At 41.8% G+C, this 27,472-nt stretch overlaps 1 protein-coding gene across 2 annotated transcripts in view; it reads left to right on the plus strand.

The window, feature by feature from the left end:
- Positions 1-523: 523 nt before the first annotated feature.
- The window catches only part of C5H14orf132 (chromosome 5 C14orf132 homolog), a 40,986-nt gene continuing 14,037 nt past the window's right edge, over positions 524-27,472 (plus strand). Inside the window, exon 1 of one of the 2 annotated variants that reach the window (XM_021549666.3) lies at positions 524-755. In XM_021549666.3, coding sequence (XP_021405341.2) covers positions 726-755 — 30 coding nt within the window. In that variant the 5' untranslated portion in view covers positions 524-725. The remainder of the gene's footprint in view (positions 756-27,472) is intronic. The other variant, XM_077783970.2, reaches the window with a different exon arrangement.

Here is a 27,472-nt window from a genome sequence, read left to right on the forward strand (position 1 = left end):
CGATGCAGAGGACCGCACACGCCGGAGCCCAGCCGCACCTGCCCCTCGCTGCTTTAACCACCCATCGCTTCGCCCCGCGGCCCTCGCCCGTCGGCTCCGGGCGGCGGGAGCGACCCAGCCCGGGGTTCCGCGGTGCCCCGGCCGTGCCCGCACACGCCGGCTCGCGGCTGCGGAGCCGTTCCGCCCAGGGGAACAGCCCCGGGGCCGGGGGCTGCTGCCGGCCCCGCCGCGGGGGTCTCAGGCCGCCGGGGCCGCTGCCGGCCGGGAGCGGGAGCGGGGCCGTGAGGGGGAGCGGGGCCGTGAGGGGGATCGGTGCCGGGCCGGGGCAGCGGAGCCGTGAGGGGGAGCGGTGCCGTGAAGGGGAGCGGGGCCGGGGCCGCCCCACAGGTGCCGCGGGGCGGAGCCGCCCCGGCCTCCCCCCGCTCGGGGGCGGGCCGAGCCCAGCCCAGCGCGGGGGCCGGGTCACCGCCGCCCCCGCCCCTGCCGAGCCGCCCGCGAGCCGCGCCGGGCCGTGCCGGGCCGGGCCGGGCCGGGCCGTGCCGGAGCCGCCGGAGCTGGAACTGGTACCGGTGCCGGCTCCGCTGCCGCGGCCGCGCCCGCCGCTGCTGGGGGAGGCGGTGCCCGCGCCGCGCCCCCGCGCCCCGCCCGCCCCCGGCAGCAGCAGCAGCGGCAGCGGCAGCCTCAGCACCTCCGCCAGCTCCGCCAGCAGCTCCAGCGGCAGCACCATGGACCTCTCCTTCATGGCCGCGCAGGTGGTGCGCGACGGTGGCACGGGACGGGACGGGACGGGACGGGCGGGAGCCCGGGCGGGGGCGGCGGGCGCGCATCCCCTCCTCTGCTTTCCGCTCCGGTCCTCTGCTCCAAAGTTGCGGCGGCACGGGTGTAAACCTGAGCGGCCCCGCGCCTTGGGGAAAGGGCGAGGAGGAGATAAAAGAGGGAAAAAACGAGGCGGCTGAGCGCTGCTAAGGAGAAGTTGGCGGCGCAGCTCGGGGCGCAGCACCTGTTAGCGCCCGGCGCGGCGCTGCCGCTCCCCGCCTGCCTCCGGGGCGCTGCCGGGGCCTCGGGCTGGGCAGGGCGAGGAATCAGCTCTCCATCCTCCGAGACCGGCTGTAAATGAAAATCCGAGATGCGATTTTTCGGTTCTTTATCCCCGTTCCGTACTGCGGTTATATGTGCATCTGTGGTTTTGGGTTTTTTTTAAAACTTGTTGTCTGCGCATACAGAATCCAGCTTGGTGTGTATAGAAATACTCCTCTGTTCATATGAACAGAATTTTTAAATTGCAGCGTAGTTCTCATTCCAGCTCGAGGCATGACTGTATGTGTTGGTGTTCAATGTACTCATGCTTAATATACTGAGAAGTATATATGTATATATATATATATATAAGCCACCTAAAGCCAAAAATCATCATGGTGAATCCAGGTGAATTGGGTTTTTATCAGACAGATAGTGCTGTGCTTGAAAAAAAGCCACACTCACTGACCATCCATTACCTTTTCCAGGATATATTCTTCTATTCATGTGGGTACCTAGAGTGTAACTGGCCTTTTTCAAGAATCATTTGGATCCAAGTTTGCCAAAAAACGTCACCCACCATTTAGAGGTAGAGTGGGGGCCAGGAAAGCCTTTCTGCACTGTTGCTGCCTGACTGCTGACGTCAGCTGGAAGTGTTTGTTGGAAGCCAAATCCAATCCTTGAGCTGTTGTTCTGTTTCATTAATGCAATGGCTGTTTTGTCTTGTCCCCTTTCTAAAGTCCCCTTCTGAGGAGATGTCAGGCTCTGCCTTTCTGAAGGTAGCAGTTGGACGTATTTCTAATATATTTTATAAGGAAAACCACAGTGGGGAGGGAAGCATAATTTCTATTTCTATTATATCTTCCTGGTAACTGGAGTATCCAAAAGAAATTTTGCAGGTGTCACATAATTTTCCTGTGGTCCTTCCCAGCACATTCAATGAGCTCCCTGTGTCCATCTTTTGTTCCCTCAGCTGAAGGAGAGTGCCCCCGTAGCACAGAAGCAGAGGTGCAGCACAGCAGCAGGTTTTACCCATAGTCAGAGTGGAGTGTGCCAAAGCTGGGACTAGTGCTGCCCATTCTCTTTTTATACTCTCCCTTATTCTTGCTGTCCCATATTCCACATAACTTCTACACTAATTTTGTGTGTTGGAAGAGTCACAAAGCGCTGTTGCTTCTCAACAGTTCCCAGTGCAAATATGTCTTATACTTACTAAGGTTATTAATGCAACAGTTTGCAGCGACATGTGCTTTTCTCCCTAATTCTTTTGGGGTTAATTTGTTGTTTTCCTTTGTCACAAGAAGTGTCAATGGATAGTTTTTGTTTCAGTGTGAGGTGAAGGCAAGGCAATACACCTCAGGAAGAAAGGCTGGAATTCCTTGGAGCTGTGTGCCACAAAGCCCTTCTGGTGGTGAGGATGGTGGGAAGCAGTCAGGGCTGTCACATCTCTCCCAGTGGGGGAACAGGGCTCATTGGGTCTGCACAGCGCAGAGCATGTGGGGAACTCCTCCAAGGGGTGTGTTTGTAACTAATCTTTGATGAGCTGTAGGAGAGGATTTGCTGGGCTCCTTTTCTGCTGAAGGAAATGAATCCAGTTCTTAGGTCACTGTGTACAGTAGTGGAGGCTGCATTTACCTCTGTTACTCCCCATCACAGACCTCTTGTACCTTTCTGAACTGTCAGCCCTTTCCATTCCTGTCACCATAATGACATTTAACCCTCAGTGTTACTCCTTTAATTTAGGTATTGCTTTTCTTCAACTTTCTTTTCACTGCTATATCTTTTTGTTTTTTGTTGTTTTTTTTTTTTTAATCATTTCTGAAGCATCTCTGGTGGTATGCTCCAGTGAGATATCTTCAAGAACAAATAAGAACACAATAGAATAATTGGCGTGTGCTTCCTGCTCATAATCACTTTTAAATATACTCTTCTATCACTCTCATTGTCATCCACCTGCAGCAGGTATTACATTTTACCTGATGAATACCAGACACATTAGTATTTTGTAGAAAAATAGGTAATATGTAAACTGAGATGCTTAATGGCATACAAGCAATGGTTACCTCTCAAGTTAATTTATTTTTACAGGATACTGTAGACTACTTATGTTCCTAGAAATTGATTTTTTTTTATCATACCTTTGCACTGCTCATTGTGGACCCAAGTTAGCTTTGCTAGATGTCTTGTGAGACAACATAAATGACCTATATGTTAGCGCCCCTCTGATGTAAACACAGAAGCAGAGTGTGTGTAAGTTTGGTCAGCACTTGCAGCCTCAGGATTCTACAGTGTGTTATGAACAGTTAAAATCTAGCCTCCTCCTAAAGTGCAGCTTGAACATCTCAGCTGTACTGTATTTATTAGCTGTGCCATGGAGAACAGCTTTTGACTGAAACTATTAAATCTGTTTTTAAAATGAGCCTTTTTGCATCAGTGTGTTCATCTCCAGTCAGTAGTTGATGGAGCAGGCTTGGGTGTCCTCTGTTCTGCTGGTGCTCTAATTGGCTTTAGTTTAAAGTCCTTTGTGCTAATGAGCAAGACTCACACCTAGTCAAAGCCTATTAGCAGCTAGTCACTGGGTTTCCATTTTAAATCCATATTTTAGTAAAAGTGATGCTGTACATCTCAAGATGCTGTGCCAAAGATGTTCAGCCACTGCTAAGCTGTATGACTGCCTCATTTCTGTGTGTTGTTCAGTGATTTGAGAGTGCTCTTGTAGTCTAGGTAACCTCAGAAATAGCCACTTCTCATAGGTAGACTTTTGCTTGCAGCATAAAAGCCTGGTTTTGGGAGGTGCTGAGTGCTGCATCCAGGCTAAGATCACTCCATGCTTTTATCAGGGGTTAGGGGGTTGCTGTCAGATGCCCAGGAGTGAGCTACCCCCTCCCTGCTTCTTACAGACTAAAATTAATATGGATTTAACAGCCAGCTGATGTAAAAATGTTAATGGGAGCAGAGTTGAAATGTCTTCAACCTGAAAAAAATAGAAGCTTTTAGTGGGGAAAAAAATGGGAAGACAGAGAAAAATGATGTCATGGTCTTCAGTATGATCCAAATTGATATGAGCTGGGCAGTACCTGCAGTCATAATGTTACTGATAGATTTTTCAAGATTTATGTTTGCAATTTAATTTTCTTGAAGTGTTTCCTGTATTTTCTGTTTCATATTGAAAATGAAGACTGGATTTCCTTAATTTGCAGTGTTATTATGGTTGGGTATGTCTCCCTACAGTAAAAATAAAATTTTAATTGTCAGATAAATGGTCTTTTATTCTTTTACATTTAGAACAGGGAAAAGGTAGCAAGAGCCTTGGGAGTATGGCTATTTCTGTAGATTTTTTTGAGTAAGTCATATATAGTTGATGATTCTCCATTTTCAAAGCCTCTTTGTAAACAGGTTCTGAGGATTTGAAGTACAAGAAGTTGAACTCTTTATGTATAGTTTAATAATTAAAAGTTGTATTTTTACAATCTTTCATTTCAATTGAAGTAATAGGGGTTCATTTTAAACATGAAAAGTGATACCATGCTTCAGGAGCTAGAGAAACAAATGAGCAAGTTTGGTACAGAAAGCAAAACCATTACAAAATAAAGATAATTTCATTGCTTTTGTGTTTTCTGTTACTCTTCTAGGAATTCAGGTCTGGTCAGTGATCATTCAAGTTCACTTGAAGTTACTTTCATTGCACTGGCAGTAATTCAGGTCACCTTTCCCACAACACGGGGGGTGGTTGTTGTTGTTGCTTGAAGAAACCATATAGTTCCCTATTACCATGTCAGAATAACAATCCATGCTTCCACATGAAACATACATTATTAAGAGCTATATAACTTCTGAAAAGCCCTGGAATACACAGGATCACTTGAGTTCATTTAGGGTCAATAATGTCATGCAAGTTTTTTGTGAGAAAATGTAACAGCAGATTCTGTAACTTTGATTTAAAATATCCTTTCATTTTGACTTACGGAATCATAACATCATTATCATTATGTCACTTAAAGATTGGAAAACACTTTTAAGATCTATTTCAGCCATTAATGTAGCACTGCCAAGTCCACCACTAAACCATGTCCTTAACTGCCACATCTATACATTTATTAACTACCCCCAGGGGTGGTGACTCAACCACTTCCCTGGGTAGCCTGTTCCAACACTTAGCAACACTATGCATGAAGAAATATTTCCTAATACCCAATCTAAGCCTCCCCTGGCCCAACCTGAGTCTGTTTTAAATTTGCCCTGTCACTTGTTGCTTGGAGGAAGAGACCAACCTCCACCTGGCTACAATCTTCCAGGTGGATATAGAGAGCAATGAGGTTTCCCCCGAGCCTCCTTTTTCTCCAGGCTCGACATCCCCAGCTCCCTCAGCCACTCCTTATCAGACCTGTGCTCCAGACCTTCACCAGCTTTATACTCATATTTTCCAGCTGACATGGACAGCCTCTGTGCATGTTACAAAGCTGTTATGTGCACAGAGGGTGTGCTTGGCATTCTTGGACACCCAGCCACCTGAACAGAGCTGCTGCATTTCCAGAAATCCCAGACATAGGTCCAGTATCCTGTAATTCCTTTCTAATGAGATTTCTGGATGTTAGAGGATGCACAATTAGGATCTGCTGTACTCTGCTGTGGCTGCACAGAGGAACCAGAGTGCAAGATAATACTGCATTTGTTTTCCCACATTTTTTTTCTTCTCCATCTCAAGGGTTGAGAGGGATTCAAAGCCTTTATTAGCTTTGTTCTCTTTCTTACAGCAAGGCAATCTGAGGTTATTAAAAAAGAGAGAGTTTAGATTTGTGATTTGGGTTGGTTATTCCCACCAGCTCAAAACAGAATCCAAGCTGCTTGCTCAACGTGAGCTGCATGTGTCTGTGTGTCTGCCAAGAAAGCTCCAGAGAAAGACAGACCTTTGCTTGTCATGCTTGCACTTGGGTGTCTGTCTTTGACAGAGCTAAATGGTGGCCATTTGGAAGCTTTGACATTACTGGTGCATGCTTAGGACTGTTTTTTTTTCTTTAAGAATTGGGATCACCAAAAAGCAAGCTATTTGCCAAACCAATGGAGAGTTGGGATTAAAAGATGCATGAACAACTCCTTGCCAAAAGCTGCTCTGATTAGAATCTAAGACAGAACCTCTTTGATCTATATCATTAAACGTTAATAATGTTAGCTAGGAGCTTGTAGTCATTATTTTGTATAACCAGTTCAGTGCTCACTTATCTGCATAATAGGGCACTGACCATTACTCTACCAGCTCCACTTTCTTCCAAAGGTTAAAGTCATTTTCTCTGGCATTCTTTGATTCCTCCAGAATGTCTTGACTTATAATAAATAGAATCAAAGCAGCAAATGTGAGTTTAACTAAGGAGTTTTCAAATGCTTTGGTTCAATCTTAAGTCCCAATGTCTTGCTGTGGTATATCACAGCCAGAGGGACCAGCTGTATAATCCAGATGTTGCCAAAATCCTGTTTTGTGTGCAGAAATCAGTGCCCTCATCCAGGATGTTGCCAACAGTTGAGGTAATTATAGTTTTCTTTCTGCTGGCTGCTTGGCACAATTGCATTAGATTTTTATTAGTGTGGGGAACAAGAGGAATCCCTTCACTTTTCTTATCACTGCAGTAACACTGCAGACTACATTTCCAAGTCTTGTATAGTAGAAATTTCTGTTCCAGCAAAGCTTTTGAAAATTCACTGGAGATTTGGGCGTACTGTTTTTATAAAGTGTTGATACTGCACTTTGGAGGAGGCTGTTGTTCCAGGATTGTGCTTGTAATTGCTGTCAAAAGATGTTAAAAGCAGTGATTCCAATCCAGCAAAACACTTAAACATTTACTGCACTTGGAACACGTGTATATTGTTCCAGTAACATCAGCAGGACTGTCCACTTGCTTAAAATGAGGTGTCTTAAAGCCTGGCACTGATGGAGAGAGAGAATGCTTTGCAATTCATAGAAAAATATCCTAGGAGAACAAGAAGAAACCTTTTATTGGTCATGTTATTAATTCAGGGAAGCCTGAGACTGTGTTTTGGGAGTGACTGCTTTCATCAATTAATAACATTATGAATTTCTTATAGGAGTTCTTACATGTTGGAAGCGGAGGATGTGGTAGGAGGTGGGTGGTGGGGAAGGGAAAGGAGGATGTGGCTCATGTGGCACATGTGTTTGTGCACCTTTGCACAACAAGAGTTAGAAGAAACTGGAAATAATTTGTGTTTCATGTGCCCATTAACTGTGAGACTAATTCTGTGACACATTAATATTTTTGAAATAATTTACATCGTTTTCAATAGTTGCATGCTAAAAACTTCACAAGCAGAGCAGATGTCACATATTTCCGTTTTTGTTGAGTGTGGAAAGGAGGGTTGTAATATAATAGCAAATAGACATTCACATGTTTTACAGACATAAAGCATTTCACAACACAGTTGATTGCAGCAGTAGCTGAGGTCCTGTTGTACACAAAGAATAACTAGAGATGGCAGGTAAGAGGAATGAAAACCAAAGCAGCACTACATTCATGCCAAATATCTTGCTTGTTGAGGTGCCTGCTTTTTCTTGAACAGTAAGTGGCCAACCCTGCCCTACCCTGAGCAATGATTCTCTTGGCAGACTCGGGAGAATGGAGTTTCTAGACAGCAGCTGAATAGTCCAGTTGGGTCCTCAGAATCCATAGGCTGGAAAATCTTAACTGGTTATAAATGGGGTGGCAGTGGTTGTGGTGTTACCTTGGTTTTGGCTAATTTTGGATTAATTTCTCAATTCATTGATGAGCTGCAAACACAAGGGTGGAGAACCTGGTTTAAATTTTGTTGAAAATGTAATGGATGCTGGTCATTAGGAAGCTAGTTTCACCAACTTCCTAGCCTCATTCCCATAACAGACAAAAGCAAAAATCTCCAAATGATTCAATGATCTGTACAGGATTAAGTAAGGCAGTGTGATTCTTTGGTGACCATACACCATCAAATTAAATCATTGATCAAAGATTAGACCGTTCAAATGGAGTTCAGTGATGTGGAAAGCAGAAAATTAGAGCAGCAACCCAAGTAAATTCAGCAGTGACCAGCTCTGTTAGTTTGCTATGTCTCTCTGCTGGACTTTCATTTTTTTAAAGAGTTTTTGGTCATGAATTGCATTTTCTACCTGAGCTAGTGAGGTCTGTTGTAGTCCTCTGCCTGTTGTTTCCAGCGGACATCTTGGTTTGATGAGTTAGTATCCCATCCCATCCTCTGTTCACAGGGGTGATGATTTTTAAAGGTGTCTTTTGAAAAACTGATGGCTCTCTGTGATGTTATAAACACTTTTTTTCCCCAGCAGACACATGTTGAAATATGAAAGGAAGATCCTTGAAAATTGGTTGTAAACTGATAATAGCTGTGTGCCTTGATCAGTGGCTTGATCTACTTCTTGTGCTGGTTAACATGTCAGGATTGTTCTATTTCCATGGAATGGAAGCCTTTGGCAAACATTATCCTATTATTTCAAATGCAAGTTTGGGACTAAAAAGGGTCAGAATGAAGTGTGTGAACTCCTTGACATCTTTCTGAAGGTGCTGCGTGGTCAGGGTGTGCAGTCCCGTCGGCTCTGCTGCTGCAGTGAGGAATGCCTGTCCTTACACTGGGCACTGAGTAGGCGAAGAAGACATGGGCAGCTGTGACACAGAGACCAGGAGCACTGAGCACTGACTGCCTGTGTGCTCTGCAGTGCTGGCAGGATTACAGGGAGCAGAGGCAGTACAGGGTGGAAATCTCTGCCTGTGAGTACAACTGAGAGTGCACAGCAGCCAGAACTGGTGCTGTGAGCGATGCTCGCTGCCCGCCCCTTGCCCCGCTGGCTCACTCACCCACACAGTGCTCTCAGTCTGTCTCACAGCACCAGCCTTTTGAAATGACACCTACTCTGACACTAAATCTTTAGTCTTAGCTGAATTCCACACTCCTGGTAGCTGCTAGAGCCCAAACTTGCCAAGCAGTAGCTAATTAGAAGTCATTACTATTACAGTCACTTCAGAAAAGCTCAGCACCTCTATGAAGCAAGCTGCTGGATGCAGGGCCATTTCCTTTTGTTTTGCAAAGTGATTATCTCTAGTGTGGGAATATTTTAAAAATTACTAATATTAAATATTAAAAGCTGTTAGCCTCAGCTGGTTCTGTTTGTTGTAATTTTGTTTGTAAGCCTTTCAAACATTAAGAAAGGGGGAACACCCTAGGAATGAGCCTGCACAACTAAAACAAAACTTCCTCTCTGGTTTGTTTGTTTTTTCCTGCTAAAAGAGCTGGAAGAGCATTTGCAAAATGTGAGTTGGTGTGCTGGGTTCTGTGTGACTGATAAAAGAGACCAATACCAGAGTTGCTGCATGGAAGGGAAAAAGCGAGCTGTGTATCCTCAGCTGATATGTAGAGGTTTTCAGGTGTATGTTCAGAGAAAAAAAGTAACAATAGGACTGATGCAGAAACAAAAATACCAAAATTTAAAGTTTTAAAGGATTTCTGAGATGTCAGATGAACCCAAGGACATGAAGCACCTGATCACCTTTAAATATCTAGACCCTAATTAAGTGTATGCCTAACGTATGTAATTCTCTGAACTTCTGCTTAAATGAAGTATATAATTAAATGCCTTGATAATTTGCAATAAGTGCCAAAGCATTTTGAGGTATTATAATAGCTCTTCTTTAAATGTGAGCTCCACTTGAAATGTGTTGGGTTTCTCCTTTTGTCTTTCTACCTTGCCCTCCTTGATGCACCACATAATTTTTTTGGATCTTTCTCAGGGGTTTCCTCACAACTTTTCTCTTGTTTACCTATGTAAAATGTTTTCCTTCCAACTCTGGTATGCTCTCCTCTTTGGGTATCTTCTTTCTTCATCTCTCATATCCTCCATCTTTACCTTCTATGAATTATTTCAGATGCTACAGTTGCACCAGCTCCAGTCCAAGTCCTACAGAAATCTAAGTTTAGTTCTGGAAGATGTGGATGAAAAAGTAAACAATTCTCTTGCTCAGGGACAAGAGACGCAAATGCATCAGAGCAGCAAATTAAAATGCTGCAATCACTGAAACTGTAAGCAACAGGGCAGAAACTTTCCCAGTTGACTTACTAAAGACAGAAGCCTGTTAGTATGCCTTTACTGGGCTGAAGGTTAGTAAAAATGGAGTGGTACTTGATGGAGAATCTAAATCTCAGGAATAGAAATGTCCTTTGGAGGAACATGTTTTTTGCTCTGTTTTATATTTTGGTCGTTCTTCAGCTAGAGCATAGTAGTTTACAATCTCAATCTGAAAAGTTCTGAATTCTCCTCTAGATGCTGTGCCCAGCAGTCACTTGTGAGAAAGATATTGAAAATTCATTCACAAACATTCTTCTCTCTTTGTCTGTGCTATGATATTCTTCCCGTCACAGACCTAGAGGTCACCTTCATTAAATATGTGGTTATTAACATAAAGGCATGTCAAAAGGTTATTCTGTGATAGGATCCAGGCTGTCAAGTGATTCATTCTGTGTTGGTCTCTAAGCTGTCTGATTGAGCATGTGGTGAATCTGTGCAGATGAGCAAGGCGGAGAAGTTTGTTGTCAGGGTGGCAGATGTTTTATTCTCCTGGTGTGTTCTCTGGCATTTCTCAAGGACATGAAACAGAAGCAGAAGAAATTGAATTGCTGTGCTTGCTCTCTCCCTTGTTCTCCAAGGTAGTTTTGCAACTCATTCCTCCTGTAATCTTATCAAGTGTGAGAAGAGACATGTACCTCTTGACTTCTCTTACAACTGTCCTTTACACTTTCACAGGTAACCTTCTTTACCCAGCCAGCTGTAGTTTTCAGCGTGGGTGCTTTTCATGGTGCATATCTTGCTTATCACTTTAGTGTACATAATACCCTTAACAGCACTTTAAAGATCTGTATTTGGATGACTAAATAAACATTGCTGACTCTAAAACATTTGTCTCCCAACCTCTGTTCTGCATGGGACATATGTGGAGAAGGGAGGGCATGGAGAAGGCAGAAGACAATGTGCTGATGTAAGCTGCAGTTTGGGGTGCCATGATAATGATCCCTTGCTGTGCCTTAAAGCCTTCAAGTGCCAGCATATGCCATGGGTCACGCTGACAAGTGAAGGGAATGGGAAGAGGAAGCAAAGACAAGTTTGGCCAAACTCTGCGGTCTTCCTTGAGGACACAACATGGTCTGATTTGAACTGGTGTAGAGAATGCTGACCAGCTCCCAGGAGCCAGCTCATTATTTCTGTTTCTATTGACTTTAGAAATGGCAAAGTCAACTGTTACTAAAAATCTTAAAACTCAGTTCTAGAGAACAATAAATAGGAGAGTGTCTTCTGTAATGACAGTTGGTCTTGTTTTGCCAACTGATCTTTGCTGTTAGAAAATTAATCACATAGTTTTACACTCTAGCCTTGTCTAACCAAGGATATAAATTAATTAATGCAAACAGATTCAATAATTTCTTAGTGTTAGATTTTTTAATTATTAAAAAGTTCAATATCTTGTATTGCCCATAGGTTATGATGGTAATTCAACTGGACCCCACCACACACATGATATCTTTTTTTACAGGAATATGGAACATTTACGCTGTGGGTGCATCTCCATACTTACTCTAGAGATCTCAGGGGCACTACAATATAAGCAGCCATCAGGCATATACTGTAAATTTGTGTGAGACATGACTGGGACCTTGCACCCCCAGACTGTGGTGATCTCTGGTGTCTCTGCTCTGTCCCACAGGGCCGTGGCATGACCAGGGAGGTGAGGGACCATAGGCTGGGCCAGCATGGGCAAGCACACATAAGGTGGCAACCAGAGAGAGACAATACAGCTGAGTCTGTTGCTCATTGTATTTCAGGGTTGTTGTCCAACTGCTGCATCCAGCAGTAACCTACAGCTTAGAGAGTTCAACCTCTAATGTGATTTTCATTCTCATAAACCTCAGAACTTTTCATGAAGAGTGTAAAGTTTCACCTGAAATTAAAGGATACAGAGAGGAAGGCTGGACTGTCCCATGAGGCCACAGAGGAGATAAGGGTCTTAGCAAGCACTTATTCCCAGTTTGGCACTCTTTAGTGGAAGCTTAAACTGGCCATTGGATGCAGAAACAAAGCAGGAAATCCTTCTTACTCCACACGTGCAGTCAGGTGGCCCAGCAGGTAGTGCTCAGAGCATCCCTCGAGTTCTTCTGGATGTTAGTTTCAAAGAAACTAAAGCTTGAAGCTTACAGCTCTGTCATTTGGTACTGGATTCATGACTATCAAGCTCTGATTTTTATATTGTTTTGTTGTTTGGTTGTTTTAAACTATGGTGTCTTTTCCTTTAAAACTAATCTGGCAGGTGATCTTATAGAAGTTCAGAAAACTAGAACTTTCAGACTCTGAACCATTTCAGTAAAGCTTGGCCAACAAGCAGAACAGGGTATGCTCTTCCCCAAAAATAAGCAGCATCTTTCTCTGTGCTGATTTTGACAGAAACCCTGACATCAGTTTAAGAGTAATAGAGTTCATGTACAACTCTTTGCCTCAGGATCATACTATACTCCTGTCAGTCCTAGTAGTCATCCTGTTCACTGCCTGTCTCACAGGAGCAGCAGAGTGGTGACAACAGAGGAGATGCAGCAGCTGTCACACCTATTTACAGTTTCTCAGTCACTGATGTGAGAATAAACCAACATGATATTCCTGCAGCTGCATTGTTAGCAATTTATTTTCAAAATCAGTCACTTGAAAAATATTGAGGCACAGGTCAAATAGCTCTGTCAGCACTTTATGTGTGTTTTGCAACCTATTGCTTGACCTGAGAATTTCATTCTGTTTCTGTTAACTTAAATGAAGAGCTAAGGTCAAGGCCACATACTTACCTGGTAAAATCACACATTTCTCTTCTGGGTGAAGTTGTATCAAGAAGGCATGTGGCTCACCAAATGCAGGAACATGCTGATTCCTGTCTGCTGTTGCCATTGTATTCCCTGATTTTATTATCTGCTCAGGAGTGATGAGTAATTCTCACACGTAAGCAAGTGATATTTACTGTAAGAAAGGCCAAGTAAATTCATAGTTTAGCAAACATTTAAAGAAATAACAATTAAGAGATTGCTTTCCTATTTTGTTTGAAAATGTGGGAGGGAAAGAAATTGAAAATATAAACATTTTCTCTTGTATATCCAAGAAACAAATGCAGAGGTTCATATTTTCCATCATTGCATCCCCAGAAATGTGGGCATGAAACTTACTTTAGTCGGTAAATCTTTATTAAAGTCAAACAGTGGCTGACAATAGATATGTAAAAAACCCAGTAAATCAAGAAAGTTGATAGGATTAAAATCTGTGATCTATTTTGGGGCTGAAGTGGAACAATCCCAGATAAACAGAAGGTGAGTCCATAATATCCCATGAAGACACAGCATTTAGGGACATGGATGTTGTGATCTGTTTTTCTGTTGCCCTGAGTCTTAAGATTTTCTAAAGCCTTCTGAGTTTACTTTCTTGTAGAGAACTTTCTCACACAACTTTCTGTAAACAATTTATTGTTTTGCATTCCTCCATAGAGGCAGAGAAACTTGATGTACTAGTAGTTTGTCCAATGTCATTGGAGAGGTGGCACATTCACCCTCCAATCCACTGTCACCTTTGGAAAAGTATAAATGCTGGAGTCAGAAAATAAACTTCCTCTTTTTCACCTTTGCAATAGCAGCGGCTCGCGTAGTGCTTTCACGTGTCCTATAGAGACATTTTTTCCTTTTGTCTCTGCTTTTCTCCTCCTCAAAGCTGTGGAGGGGACCACACAGAAAAAGCATCTCATGGCAGGATCTGTGTGTTTGGCTTGGAGTTGAGAGCCATCATCCCTTGAGTGCACCAGATTGGTTACATGGTCTGATCATTGGTAATTTCCCCTTAGCAGCTGTCTCTTGGAGAGCCACCCCAGCACAGTGGGGTGCTACAGAGGGCCTTTGGAACCAGGCTGGCCTGCTGTCATTGTTCCTGACTGGGATTTACCTATCCCTCTGGTTTTGAAGTGTGTGGGAAACAGTGTGGCTGTGTTAAAAGCTCAGCATGGATGGTGCTTTCAGGGGCGTGACTTCAGAGCTGTGATGGAACATTTTACGCTTCTTTCTTGGGAGGCTCCATCTCTCTCACTGCCACCCTGCTGTAATGGGCACTGCAGCCTTGCACCCAAGTCCTGAGTCACAGCAACACGTGGCAGAGTTTGAGTATCTCTGCTAGTGTCTAACCCTCCTTTGCCATGGTTCTGTGCGATGGTGCTGTTCCTTTTCTGCCTAGTATCAAATAATTTGGGTGCCTATCTCTGAGAACCACTAAGGATGTATTTATATATTCATTCATTAACTTAAATTCTCTGTAGGATCTCATACCTGGATATGTATTGTCGGTGATGTCGGTCTCACTGGTCATCATTAGGAGAGCTCTGCCTTCCCCTGGGGGCACCTGATTGTAGCTTCCAAAGCTTAGCAGTCAGCATATTTGGCTTTTCTTTTTTTCCCTCCCACTTAATTTTTTTTTCTTCTGTTTTTCTAATTAATCAGAAAGTAGACTTGCTTCTGTGATCCCTGGAATTACAGGAACTAGGGCTTCAAGCAGCACAATTCTGAATCATCTTTCAGATGTGAATGATCATCTTTCAAATGTGATGTGAACTGTTTTTGCTATAGGACTATTTATTTCATATACAGTCTGGGCTACATTTAATTTTGTAGGTCAAATTTAACTGTGGCCTGTGCTGCCCAAACCATGCACTGGATTTATGTTGTGGGAACCATCAGCAAAAACCTGAATCTTCCAGAAGTGGATTTTTTTTTTTTTTAATCTCTTTAACAGAAGCCGCTAGATAGCCTCCAAATGTATTTTTTGAAAAATCTGATACATTTTCAAAGAGACAGGTTGATGGGAACAATTGCTGTTAAAAAGCAGGAAGCAAAGCAGCAATGAGGGCATATGTGCATTCACATCACGTAAACCTGATGCTGACCAGAGGGAGCCAGCCCTCACCTTCCTCCCTGCCCAGGAAAGCCCCAGGAACAGGATGCCACCTGAGCTTATTGCCACGTAAGGACAATAAGGGTGAGCCCTGGCCATGTGAGGTGAGCCCTGTCCATGTCTCCAGTGTGCAGGAGCAGGTGGCCCCGTTTGTGAGCCTTGGGCAGAGCAGTGGTCCCTGCACCCCGAGGGGCACACGGGGAAGCAGGAGTGGGGCGGCTGGCACTGCTCTTCTGCTGCCCATCTGCCACTGCCCACCAGCATGACTGCCCCTGTCTGCCAGAGAAAAGTGCCTCTTGCTGAAGAGCAAAAGGGGAATCCAGGAAAAGGGGTGTTTGACACATTTGCTCCCAGGTCCGTAATTCTGGCACTGAGTGCTCGATGCTGAGAGCGGCCGTAAATTATCAGTGGGAATAAACGCAGGCTTTGCCTGCATGATATAGGTATGATCCAGATAAAACAATGCTCAAAACATTGTGTTAAACATTGTGTTAAAACTGCTACATTGGGACATATACAGCAGAACTGAAAAAAAAAACAAACACAGAGGAGTCACAAGCAGATATAAATCCACTTGCTAATATGTCTTGCAGGCAGTGTCAGGGGTGTTTTGGTGATAGCTGCTGCTGCAGCAGAGCAGTCAGCGTGAGTGCAGTGCCCACAAACTGCTCAGAATCCGTAAATAAAAGGCAAATTAGCTTTGCATAGAACTGTGGAAAGAAAAATATAAGCTGAGGAAATAACAAGGGAGTGATGTGCATTCTGCACTTTGCTGAATGCAGAGCAAGCTGGAAGTGCTATGAAGATTTGGAAACTTGAAATTGGTAACCAAAAAAGCAAGCAATTGTTTTGTTAGATCCTGTTTGGCCTTTTCTTCATCTGTCTCAAATGAGGAGCATTTATGTAATAAATGAGCACTTGTGTCAACCATCTCATCCATTCTTCTGTATTTCCTTTCAAAATATCACCTGTTCCATCTGCCATGATCTCATCCATTAATCAGTTTTTATATTTCACGGCTGCCTTTTCCCATGCATGTCCTCAACCTTGTATTTAGTTTCACACAAAGAGCATATATGTGTGAAGCTGTCAGCCTGACAATGATCCTCTCAAGAAATGCTCCATAGTCACTGGCTGTTTATCATCCAGCTGCTGTATTCCAGGTAATAGTGCCATTTTCTTCTAAGCAATGAGCTGGGTTACAGAGGAGCCTAACAGCAGCCTGCATATATCTCATTTTAGCCAACCTTCTTCAATGTCTTTCATATCAGAGGTTAAGCCAAACAAATAAAAGAGCAATCAATTAAAATTACAATCAATAAAGAGATTGTAATTTGTTATTAATTAGTTTAAATAATGGAGATAACTAGACAACAATTCCGAAAGCTGCTTACAGTGATGGTAAGTCCTGTTAGCTCTTCAGTTTTAATGCTCTCACCTCAGCAGCAATGCAGTGAAGCTGACAGAAAGGAATCATTGCTTTGTGGATATCCTTATTTGTGCAAATTTCCTTTCCCTGAAGCAATCTGAGTTCCTGTGCTTCTCCATTTGCTGGTCGGGCAGTCCTCCTGGGCACCCAGGCCAGCCCTGTGAGTGGAAAAGGGCAGCTTGCTCACATCTGTGTGCAGCTGTCTGCCAGCATGGCCCTCTTCCCTCAGTGCAGCGTTTTTAGTAATTGAGATAAAAACATTCTTGTGCCATCACACATGCATCTGCTTTCAGATCCTGATTTCCAAAGCATGCATTCAGATCCGGTTTTCATGCATCACTGCACTACAAGGACTCCATTTGCATAGTCCATTTCAGGTTAATCTGTTCAGATTTTTCATCCTGTCGCTGAAATTATGTCTTTATAAGCATAGGTCAAGGTGGACTAAAAATGTATTTTCCCCTTTCCAGGCCTTCCATTATCAACTGATAATTTGTTGTAGCTTTTCTGCACCCCCTCACTCCATCTTTTAACCAAGTCCTTTGAGCAACAAGTTCAAATCACCCAGTAGGAGTTTGTAGTTGGCTGTGTGAAAGATGAGGTTGTCTTGTATTTTCAACAAATGCATGAGTCCTGAAGACAAGCATTTCAGTCTATGCTGACTCCATGTCTTTGGAGGGGGTAGAAAGATCTTGTGTGTGGGATATGAATGAGGATGTCTAGAAAGGGGCTATCACCTTGAACTGAAATCAGCATCTCTCTGTTTTATGTCAGATAGACTTGGAGTGGTTTGGGTCCAGTTAGCAGTTGTTTGGTTCAGATTAATTTCTTTTCACTTTCAGTATCTTTATGGGGAAAAGAGGCAGATTCATCATGAATCTATCATTCATCATTTTGTGTCATGATATAATAATCTGAAATCATGATATAAAATAGCAGTTCATTTTTTATTAAAATTGCATTTAGTCTCCCTGGTAGCTTCTTTTCCTTCATATCTTTTTGACTTGAAAAAACAAGATGACCAGCAGATGTAAATGTTATCACCTGATAAAAGCTTTCTTACATGTGCCTTTAAATGCTTGATTTCTGAACTGTGAAGAATAGTGCATTAGTGTTGCTTAAATCAAGCATTTACATTTCTACTGTAATGCAAAGCAAAATCATTAAGGTCACAGACTTTGTTCTTTGACATGGGAAGTAACCGTTCCTTATGTTATCCAGCATTTTGTGTAAAAATGTGTGATGTGTCACTAGGAGATGTTAATAGCAACTGAAGTATTTATCTTAGTGACATCATGTCTCTTAATCAACAAAAAAATCACAGTAACCTTTTGAGAAATCAGAGTACATCAATATCCCCATAATTCACTTTGCTAATGTCAAACTTTTCATGTGCAAAATATCTTGTCTGCATTTCTGCAAAGGCAAGAAACATGTCATCATCTAAATTTCAGGTTTAAATGAAAGCCTAAGATGAAAATAATATGGATCAGATAAATATTTTAAGGCTGTCAACTCATATTGGTTCATCTTGTTCTGTCTGTGGATGACCAAGTACAGTTGGCAGATGGCAATGCTGCATTTTTTTGCTTTTCTGCTGTTTTAACTAGAGAGCAGCAGGGGTCAGCTGTGCACTTTTCAGCCCCAGAATGCCAAGCAGCCTTTGACCAAAGCCACTGTGTTTTCTGAAAAGAAGAATGAGTATGCCCCTGTATTTTAGCCTCTTGGTGAGAAGTTCAAAATCAGCCTTTGGCTTTACTTTTATTCTTCCAGCAGGAGAATAGCTTGCTGTATTTTGAGTTTGTTCAGTGTTGTGAAGCCATTGGTTCATTAAGAATAGTGAAACAAGCTGTAGATGAAAATGATTAAAAATTAACATCAGAATATCACTAGTCCATTAAGAATTAAGGCAGTTTTGGAATTGGAAGTGAGATGGACCCTAGTAATGTTTTAAAGACTCATTAGCTGACCTTGTGGTGGACACTGAAAATGTGCAAAAAGCCCTGAAGAGCTTACAACCAAAGCAGACAAGGCAAGAAGGAACTTCAAATAAGAATTAAAGGGGAAGATTAAAGTCCATAAAGAAAATTAGTTCCACTTTTCCTTTTTCTTCTTCCTTCATTGTGCAAATAATCAGATTTGTAACACAGATCTTGTGACACAAATCCTGACTGGCTGGTTTTGCTGATGTTTCTCTGCATGTGAACAGATTCTGGCTCAAAGCCCATCTTGTTTGGAGCCTTCCTAGGTCACAATCAATTGGCAGCCAGGGCTTGGTTCCAAGTAGTAGATAAGGGTTTTTTCAACACAATATGGATGATTCTTTTCATTGAAAAGTAATGGTTTATTCTAATGACCAGAGTGACCCAATGATATTTCCTCAGTCATGAGTTGTGCTTTCTAGAAATTTTATTTCTTCTTTTTCTCCATCAGATCATCAAAAATTGGATGAATTGTTAATTTTCCTTCTTGTTTTCTTTTCTTATGGTACAACTGTAAGAAGCTTGAAATATAAAGGATGGGTATTGGTGAGATTTACAGGGAGTATGTACAAGGGGTACTTGTGGTGTTCTCAAAAACTTCGTTTTTTTCTACATTCCTCAAAGAGCAAGCACCTTCCCTTTGGGGAAACAGATGGTGCTTGCACTACAAGATTTCAGAGGGAAATGGGTTATGATGGAATGTGAGAGGTGGAAGATTACTCTTCTGCAAAATCTAGGCTCTGCTTTCACCTTGGACTGGTTTTGTTCTCTCAGTGCTGGAATAATTTAGTGCCTTGTGGGGAGGAAAGTGCTGCTGTGGGCCAAGCTGGGATACACAGGTGGCATCTGATCTCTACCTGGTACATGAAGAACATGTTTAAACTCAGTGGTGACCCTAATGTGCATGTAGGAATTGGTGTGTAGTCACACTAGGGCTCTGTCCACCCCCAGAAGGGAAGGACTGGGACAGAAGTGTTTGTTTCTGTTTCCTCTTACTTCTCTATTTAAGCTGCAAGAAAAACAAACTGATTTTAATAAAAATGAATGAAATTAGGTTCACGACAGCAGTGCTGCATAGCACCAGACTCAAGCTCCACACTCAAATTCCACTTTGATGGCTTCTCATCTGAGCTGGTAAGACCCAAGCTTGAGAGACACAGCCTCAAGCTGGGAATGAGTGCTTCCATTTCCCATCACATTTTTTGTAGATTGTGCAACAGAAAGCTGAAGTTGACCGCACTAAACCTTATGGGGGTCATATCTGAAGGAATCAGAAAAACAGATTTCTTGGGAGGGGGTTTACTCTGGCACAGTGTGAAATACCCAAGGCACATATGATGTTCCAGAAGGAAGCCCTGCACATATTTGTGATGCACCTCTTCCTTCTGACCCCCTGCCTATCTGTGTTTGTCTTTTCATATCACTACTGTGATATCCTTTCATGAGTATGTGGTGATCCAGGACTCCAGAGCAGAGGGTGAACAGGAGCAGCACACTGTTGCCTCCCAAGCACAGTGAGGAGGGCCACTGCCCTTACATGCAGAGGTTGTAACAGACACCAGTGGTCTGACAATTGTTCCCCTTCCTGAAAGAGCATGGCACAGTCTGGTTCTCTTACCTCTGTTGCAGTGGCTGAACATCCCTGTTGGTTGAAGCAGGGTGTTGGATTTTGTGAATATTCTTTAGCTGTGTCTTGTCGGTTTTGCCTGTGAGCGTGCAAACCCTGCAGCCCTCTGAAAACAGTGACATGATTGTGTATGACAGTCATTAGTGGGTGAAACAGAAATCTGTCTGTGAGCATCTGTTTTGAGGGAGCCAAATATAATTAAAGTTTAACCATGCTGCATTTGCTCTTTTATTTACTGGGACCCAGTCCTTTTTAGGGATCACAGGGACATTTCTTGAGGTCCTTCTGAGGGGTTTGACTTTGCTGCATTTTTTAATTGTATATGTGTTTCATGTAACTGTGTTTTGTATTACAGTATGTATCAAACAAATTTGTTCAGAGATTCCCTTCAGAATAGTGAAACTCTACCTTCTTGAATATGTTCAAGTTCTTTCCAAGGGGAATACTTTCTGTTTTCAAGTTGTTCTGAATCTGGACATCTTGCATTTTATCAGTTTTATTTCCATTATGCTCTTTGAGCAACAGGGTGGATGCAATGGGGTTTTATTCTGTAATTAATTCTATACACTTGACAATAAATATGTAGTGTCTTAGGTAAGTGGTACTTGGTAGGATGCAATGCAAGGATCAATGATGTAGTCTTCCTAGTCGGGAAATGTCTCACAGCAGGGTTTCCAGTTTATTTTCAAGGGACAATTTTTCAGGTATTGAATTGTGCTAGGAGGAAAACACTCAAAGCAGCATCCATGTTGCAAAGATCTTACTCAGGCCTTGGAAAAACTATAAAAATTTGTCTTGAGTTCAGCCCTAGCAACAAATACATATAAAACTTTGGTTTTTTCAAATGTTTTGAACTTTCTAACGTGATTTCACTTTATCTTGAGTGAACATGGTCATGTGTTTATTATGGTCACCTCTATGTAACCTAATGTGTCTTTATCCCTCTGACTATGCTTTCCAAGATACTCCTATCTTGCAGGGCACTTCCAAAATGCAGAACTGCTTTAAAGAAATTATAATTACTTTTGAAAAATCCTTTCATTTTTCTCTTCTATTCCTGTTACTACTAGTTTGTTAATTTAGTTACATTTAAAATAGGTCTGGGTCGTTAGTTTTATACGTATGTTTTGATTTTACTGCAACTCTGAAACTTTTCAAGAGTAGGAAATAAGTAAGGAAATACCCTTAAATAAGAGTAGGCAATACGTTCATATTCCAGCACCTAATGAGATAATTTTTTGAGCTTTTGTACAGATTTTCAAATAAGCACTGTGTGCACAGCCTTAAGATTATGTACTTACCTTCCCATATATTGCCAATAGAAAGCAATAGCTGTTTTATCAAGGGATCTCTTCGTGCCCAATTTAAATCCTTAAATTTACCCACTTTTGACGGAATGATGAGTTTGAGAATATTTTTGAAGAGGCTGCTCTGAAGCGGAAACCAGGTGGAATTAAGCCCTCTCTGTGGGTTTTTTGCTGATGGATTCAATTGTTTCTTCTGGCATCCATTGTAATAATTCTTCTTTGTGAATTTTCTTCCTAAGCTCTCAGTGCCTCATTGTGTTATGGATTTATTTATGAAAGACACAGAATGGTGGCGTGGGATGCACAAGTCTCTTGGAGATATTTTTGAAATTAAGATCTTCAATCCAGCATTTCAAAATAGAAATGATTAAAGATGAGAGGAATGCTTGCATTTTTGCAAGTACTACATATTTGCACTGTTTTACTGAACGACTCCCATATTAAAAAATATTTTTGTGCTGGATTTTTGATGAGTGATGCTCAGCTTGAAAAAGGCTTGAGCTGCAAGTCAGGTTTCCTGTGGCTGGGGAAGGTCCCTCTGTGGCATATGGGTACCTGTCAGGACACTGGGTGAGGGAGAACCCTCTTTCTCCCCAGGATGCAGAAACCTTCAGAGTTTTATAGGGCTGTGTCAAATAAAATTTGCTTTGTCTGTTACTTTTCTTTAAAAAGTCTCCCTTATCAGGTGCTGCATTAATTTCTAAGTCTGCACTGAATAATGCAGGGATACCAAACTCTGTTGCTAACTGAGCTGCACCTCTTTTCAGAGCCAGTGGCTCCTTGGTGAAAATCTGTGTGGATGTTCCAATTTTTGTCTCCTCCATCATTTAATCATTTTATGGTACACTTATTGCTGCCTTGATAAAATGAGATGGTGATATTTTAATTAAGTTGAGTTCAGAGGGATCATAAATAAAACCTCAGCATGGGTAAGAGTATTATAATTTAAATCAGGGAGTTCATTATCTGAATATATAAGATTGGACTGAAGAGCCCAGCCAAGGGCTGGGACCTGCACGGCCATGCATGTGCACATCTCCTGGGGCTGAGAGTGTTGTGCTTCTGCCAGGCTTTATTATTTTTTTTTTTCCAACTGTTTTTGTAGGTCTTGTACTAAGAGTTTAAAAAAGCAAGAGTTTTGGACTTTGGTGCAGTTCACTTGCTTGATACTTCACCTTGCTTTTTGTGTTCCCATAGCTGATAATTATTCTCAGTCTTAGACTGCTTTTGGCCAGATGGGTTATTTTAAAATTGCATCTGTAGGTGCAAGATGCCATCACAAAATTGCATGTGTAAACGTCTAAAGTTCCATGGGTGCATGTGTCTTGCTTCAGTGTGAACCTGTCTCTTAAAGCACCAACGTATCCTGTAGCTGTGTTGCTGCTTTGCTGCTTTGACCATCTGAAGTTCAGAAGGCTCTGACCTTCAGCTTGCAGAGGAGTCTGTGCATTTACTCTGGCTCTCAGGCTCTGGAGGAAGCCCACCTGACCTTGGAGCCAGCCCATTTCCTGATTACTTTTCAAAGCCTTTTACCTGAAAGATTTTCAGCTGGTGCACTCTTCTAGCGGGGGGGATTTCTTCTGTACCTAAACTTCAGCATACTCAGGAACAGCTGTCAAGTTCATGGACAATAACATTTTTCTCCTGTTTATGTACTTTCAAAATATTGCTCCAAACATCCCGAGATCCTAAGACACCAGGGGAGTGTGAACTTGCATCTTCCATCAGGCACATCAGAATACCAAATCACTTCTCTCTCAACTGTTCTAGTTCTCCAGACCAGCAGTGATTCCATAATTCATATTCTACTGAGTGAAATGAGAAGAAAATGCAAATACAATACATTTTGACTTTATTTTCTTTGTTCCCTGCTCAGCCTTCCATAACACAAGAATAACCGAACAAGCTTTTACAGAAATCGCTTTTGAGTAGGAAAACATTACTTCCTGAGGAAAACTGTTACATATCTATGGCTTTAATTATCCTGAGCAGCCCCAAGAGTTCAAAGTGCAAGTATTGAATTACAAATAGAAGTGTAATAAATTAAACATTGATTTGTACCCATCTTGTGTATGTCAGGCAATAAGGAGTGCTATTTTGCCTATACATACATACACAGGCTTATCTAGAGAGAATCAATACATAATTTATTACATTTTTCTGTAATGTGCTCTGAACTGTTTGAACAATCTTAAACATAAGCACACAAACACAGATGGCTTGGCTGTTCTGTGTTTGTTTGGCATGATAAAGCTGTCATCAGCTGCTGTCTAGTTCAGCCACACTTAATCATCCCTTGATGGTCCTGGAACACAAGCAAAACCTGGATTGTGGGTATCTGGGTTTGTGAGAACATATGGAATATTTGGCTCTGATGCTGGCTGTTCTCACACAGATGAAGGTTTCTGCCCCTCAAAGAGGCAGTGAAATGTCCCATATGGATGCTTGTCTTTTGCTTCAAAGCAAAGTGAGCCAGGCTTATTTTAAGTCGTTATGAATTCTGTTCATGTCATGCTGCTGATCTTGCACCAAAGGGGAAGAGAAACACATGTTGCTTCTCTTCCTTGGACTCTGCTGTGGGAACAGTAAATCTCAGAAGATGACTGAAATACTTGCTTGGTAGCACTGAGTTCTTAAGAACTCAAGATTGACATGTGATTGAGGTTTTAGTTAATGTTAAATGGAACTTTTCTTAGCCCAGTGAATACTACTCTTCAAATACTAGAAATTAGGAAATCATCAACATTATTTCACCTTCCAATTTTTATTCTCTTGTGTAATGTGTGATTGGCTCACTCACAAGACAAAAATGCAAGGATTAATTTTTAAGCAAATTCTGCCTCTTTAGTTATAAGCTGCTAGTTACAGAATGAGTTGAGAGGAATGTGTAGTCTGTAGGTTGCTCAAGCCATATGTTGAGGCTGATCTGCCTGATGGGATCACGATGGATGCCAGCCTGACACATGTTGGTATTCCATCAAATGAAGTGCATGCAGCAGGGCCATTTGGCAGTCCTCCTTTCTTTCTGGAAGCAGCTCTCTATTTTGCTTGTTCTTTATGCTGGCTGCTACCCTTAGCATCTCTAGACATGAAGAGGACTAGCATTGTGTCAGATTTTTCTCCATTTTTTATCTATCTCAAGTGGAATACTTTGTTGCCTCTCAGGCTTCTTGTGTATCTTGAACTAGGTGCCAAGTATGCAAGCAAAAATTGTTACAAAAATAACTTTACATAAGGCATAAGAGAGATGCCTCAAATATTCTCTCAGCATGCCTCAGCCCTCCCTACTCTTTTGTTTGTGAAGATGTAATGCAACATAAGAATTAAAGAGAAAGAAAAAACTAATAGAAAAAATGTTGGATAAGAATGCTGCAAAGCCAAAATAATACTGCACACATTGTTACCAGTTTTCTCTCTCTGCTGTTTTTTCAGTGACTCTGATAGAATATATAAGCTTAAGGAAAATACTCTTTATGGAATAAGTTGAATCTCTTAAATTGTTTTAATTTTCATTCTGAGGCTTTTTGTTGGATGCCTGCAAGTATTTTCCATGAAAGAATTAATTGCTGGAAGTCATCATAGAACAATATTCTTCCCAGTGTGTTTGCATTATTACAGTGACCTAACTCGTACCATATTTGAAGATAGGTTCTAGGTGCTATCTCAAAGATGCTGAAAATTAGGCATTTATGTCTCATCATTAGGTACAGCAGAGCTGCACTGGCAGTAATTACCTCTCAATAGATAAATGTATCCCAGCTTGTCTTTGCAGTACAGCCATCGCCGTGTAACATGAGATACATGAGATTTATAGTTAGGAAGGTTTGAAAGCTTTTGAGTCTACATGGAATAATAAGTAATTTCTCTGATGAAATAGAGCTAAGCCTGTTAGTATGGCTTAGTTAAATCTCAGCCAATTAATTTTTCATGGGCTGTATAGCAGGGTTTGGAGGAACATGCAAGATTTTTTATTGCTCCTGGGCTTTGGTTTGAGCAGTGGTCAGCATGTGCAACATGGAGGAATTTCTATGCAATTATTTTTTTCCTCTGCAGGAATAATATGATGTCCAAAATGCTGCATCCTCCTAGTTCCAGCTCCTAACACCTGGCCCTTAAAATTATTTCAGTGTTTGTGAAAAGCATCCTAATTACAAAATACTGAAGGATACAGCAATTTACAAAATTGTTACTTTTGCCCATGCCTGAAGTCTAATGATTTAAACAATTTTTCATCTCAAACTAGTTCTACTTTTGAAATTGTGTCATTGCTTCCCTTGTTGTGAATGGCTGCCAATTCCCATCTCTCCACACATCCCCCCACACCCCCCCTTGGACAACAGCTTAAGCATCTTGTTAGGCTAAGGGTGAGGGAGCAGAAGGAAAATCAAAATAATATGAAGGTCAGTCTCTTTCTTTGCTACACAGAATCTTGGCCACATCACCAAATTGATAATGAGGATCACCATTTTCTCAGAGATTAATAGGGCTGCAAAGATTACGGTGGAAGAAGGATCTAAGCATCCCTTTTTCACTTTGAGAAATGGGATTAGGATTTGTTCGATTATTTTCCAATACATTTGTTCCTGAGTTCTGTTGTTTGACTTTCCACTTACAGCCTATAATGTGGCTTTTCTGTTTATGGTGGGAATGCCTTTTTCTCAGCAGATACAAAATGCCATTACAATCAGCTTGTGTTACTCTTGCATTACTCCTCTGGCACATGGAAAGCCACTCACTCTCTGCATAAGAACTGAGACTGCCACTGATAAGGACAGCTGTGTGCTTGTTCCTGTCAGTGATACAGCCTTCTATCCTTAGAGAAAAGCCATCCTTTGGGACATCAAAACATTATGCCAAGGTACTGTTGTTTTTCTCCCTCCAAGATTATTTTTTGGTTGCTTGGTTGCTTGCTTGTTTACTTACTTCAGGATGGGTTTTGTGATAGAGGAATGTGACACCAGAAAGAAATTGCCATCCTGGATCAAAACAGGAGACAATTAAGTCCAGTTAAATCCTGTAGTTTGGCTTTGAAGTCACGAATGCCAAAACTTTTGGAAGCTGTAAGTGAGATAATCAGTATCTCTTTCTGTTCACGTATTAATAGAGTTTAAACTGAGACTTGTTGTTTGAAGCTCTTCCAAAATGACGTTCTGTGTTAAACTGTTCCAGCTCTGCAAATTGCTCTTATCTCTAAAGGAATTCCTGTTCTCCCTGAGTTTCCCAGTATGACTATACATGGTGTGAAGTGTCCTCTGTTTTTTCATTTTGAGAAATTGTAAACAGATTTTAATAGTTCCTACTGATGATAACATTGATGGTTAGTTTTATAGCCTCCCACTGAGGTTTTCCATTTTGATAAATGCTTGCCTTTCTGTTTTCAAAAGGGTCTCTCTTGTTTATATTTTTCTTTCATGTTCATATTCTCCTGGAAGCATGAAAGTTGTAACTGTACCTGGGGGCCAGACATCTTCTCCCCACTGTGATGCCCACAATAGGACATTAACATCAGTTGGATTACATATAAAAGGTCAGCTAGTGCTGCATTTTTTTTAGTTGTTCCACAGACATTCAGATAGTTTAAAACACAGTCTGCTTGGCTGCCCTGCACTCTTTTGTTATATTCACTATTCCCTCCAATTTAAGGTATACATATTCAAAATATAAATTATGTGTGACTTAGAGTTGTGGCTTCTTCATAGAAATTTGAATTTTTGTTCAATTGCTCTTTTCCTTGATGCATTAATTGCTGACATTGGCTGGAAAGAGAGGAGGGACTTTTGGGATCAGGGGTGGTATGAGAAACTTCTCTGTATCCTTTTGAGACTTGTCAGCTACTGTCAACTTTTTTATTAAAAAGGCTTTTCTTTATTCTCAGTCTTCTGCACTTGGAAGATGAAATCCAACAGCAGTTGGTCGAGAATAATAATTTAAAAGCCGTAGGGTTCTTTGAAATAAAAAAGCTATTTCAATGAGGCACTAAGCAGACATAAATTGCAGGAGTGGAATCACAACGTGTTTATCATTAGGGTATCTTGGAGGCTACCTATGCAGAATTGTGAGAGTGAAAATTTCACTTATCTTCATGCCAGTTGTCTACACTCCTTTTTGCAG

The sequence above is a fragment of the Lonchura striata genome, chromosome 5 (genome assembly GCF_050655825.1).
Source record: "Lonchura striata isolate lonStrDom1 chromosome 5, ASM5065582v1, whole genome shotgun sequence".
NCBI lineage: Eukaryota > Metazoa > Chordata > Aves > Passeriformes > Estrildidae > Lonchura > Lonchura striata.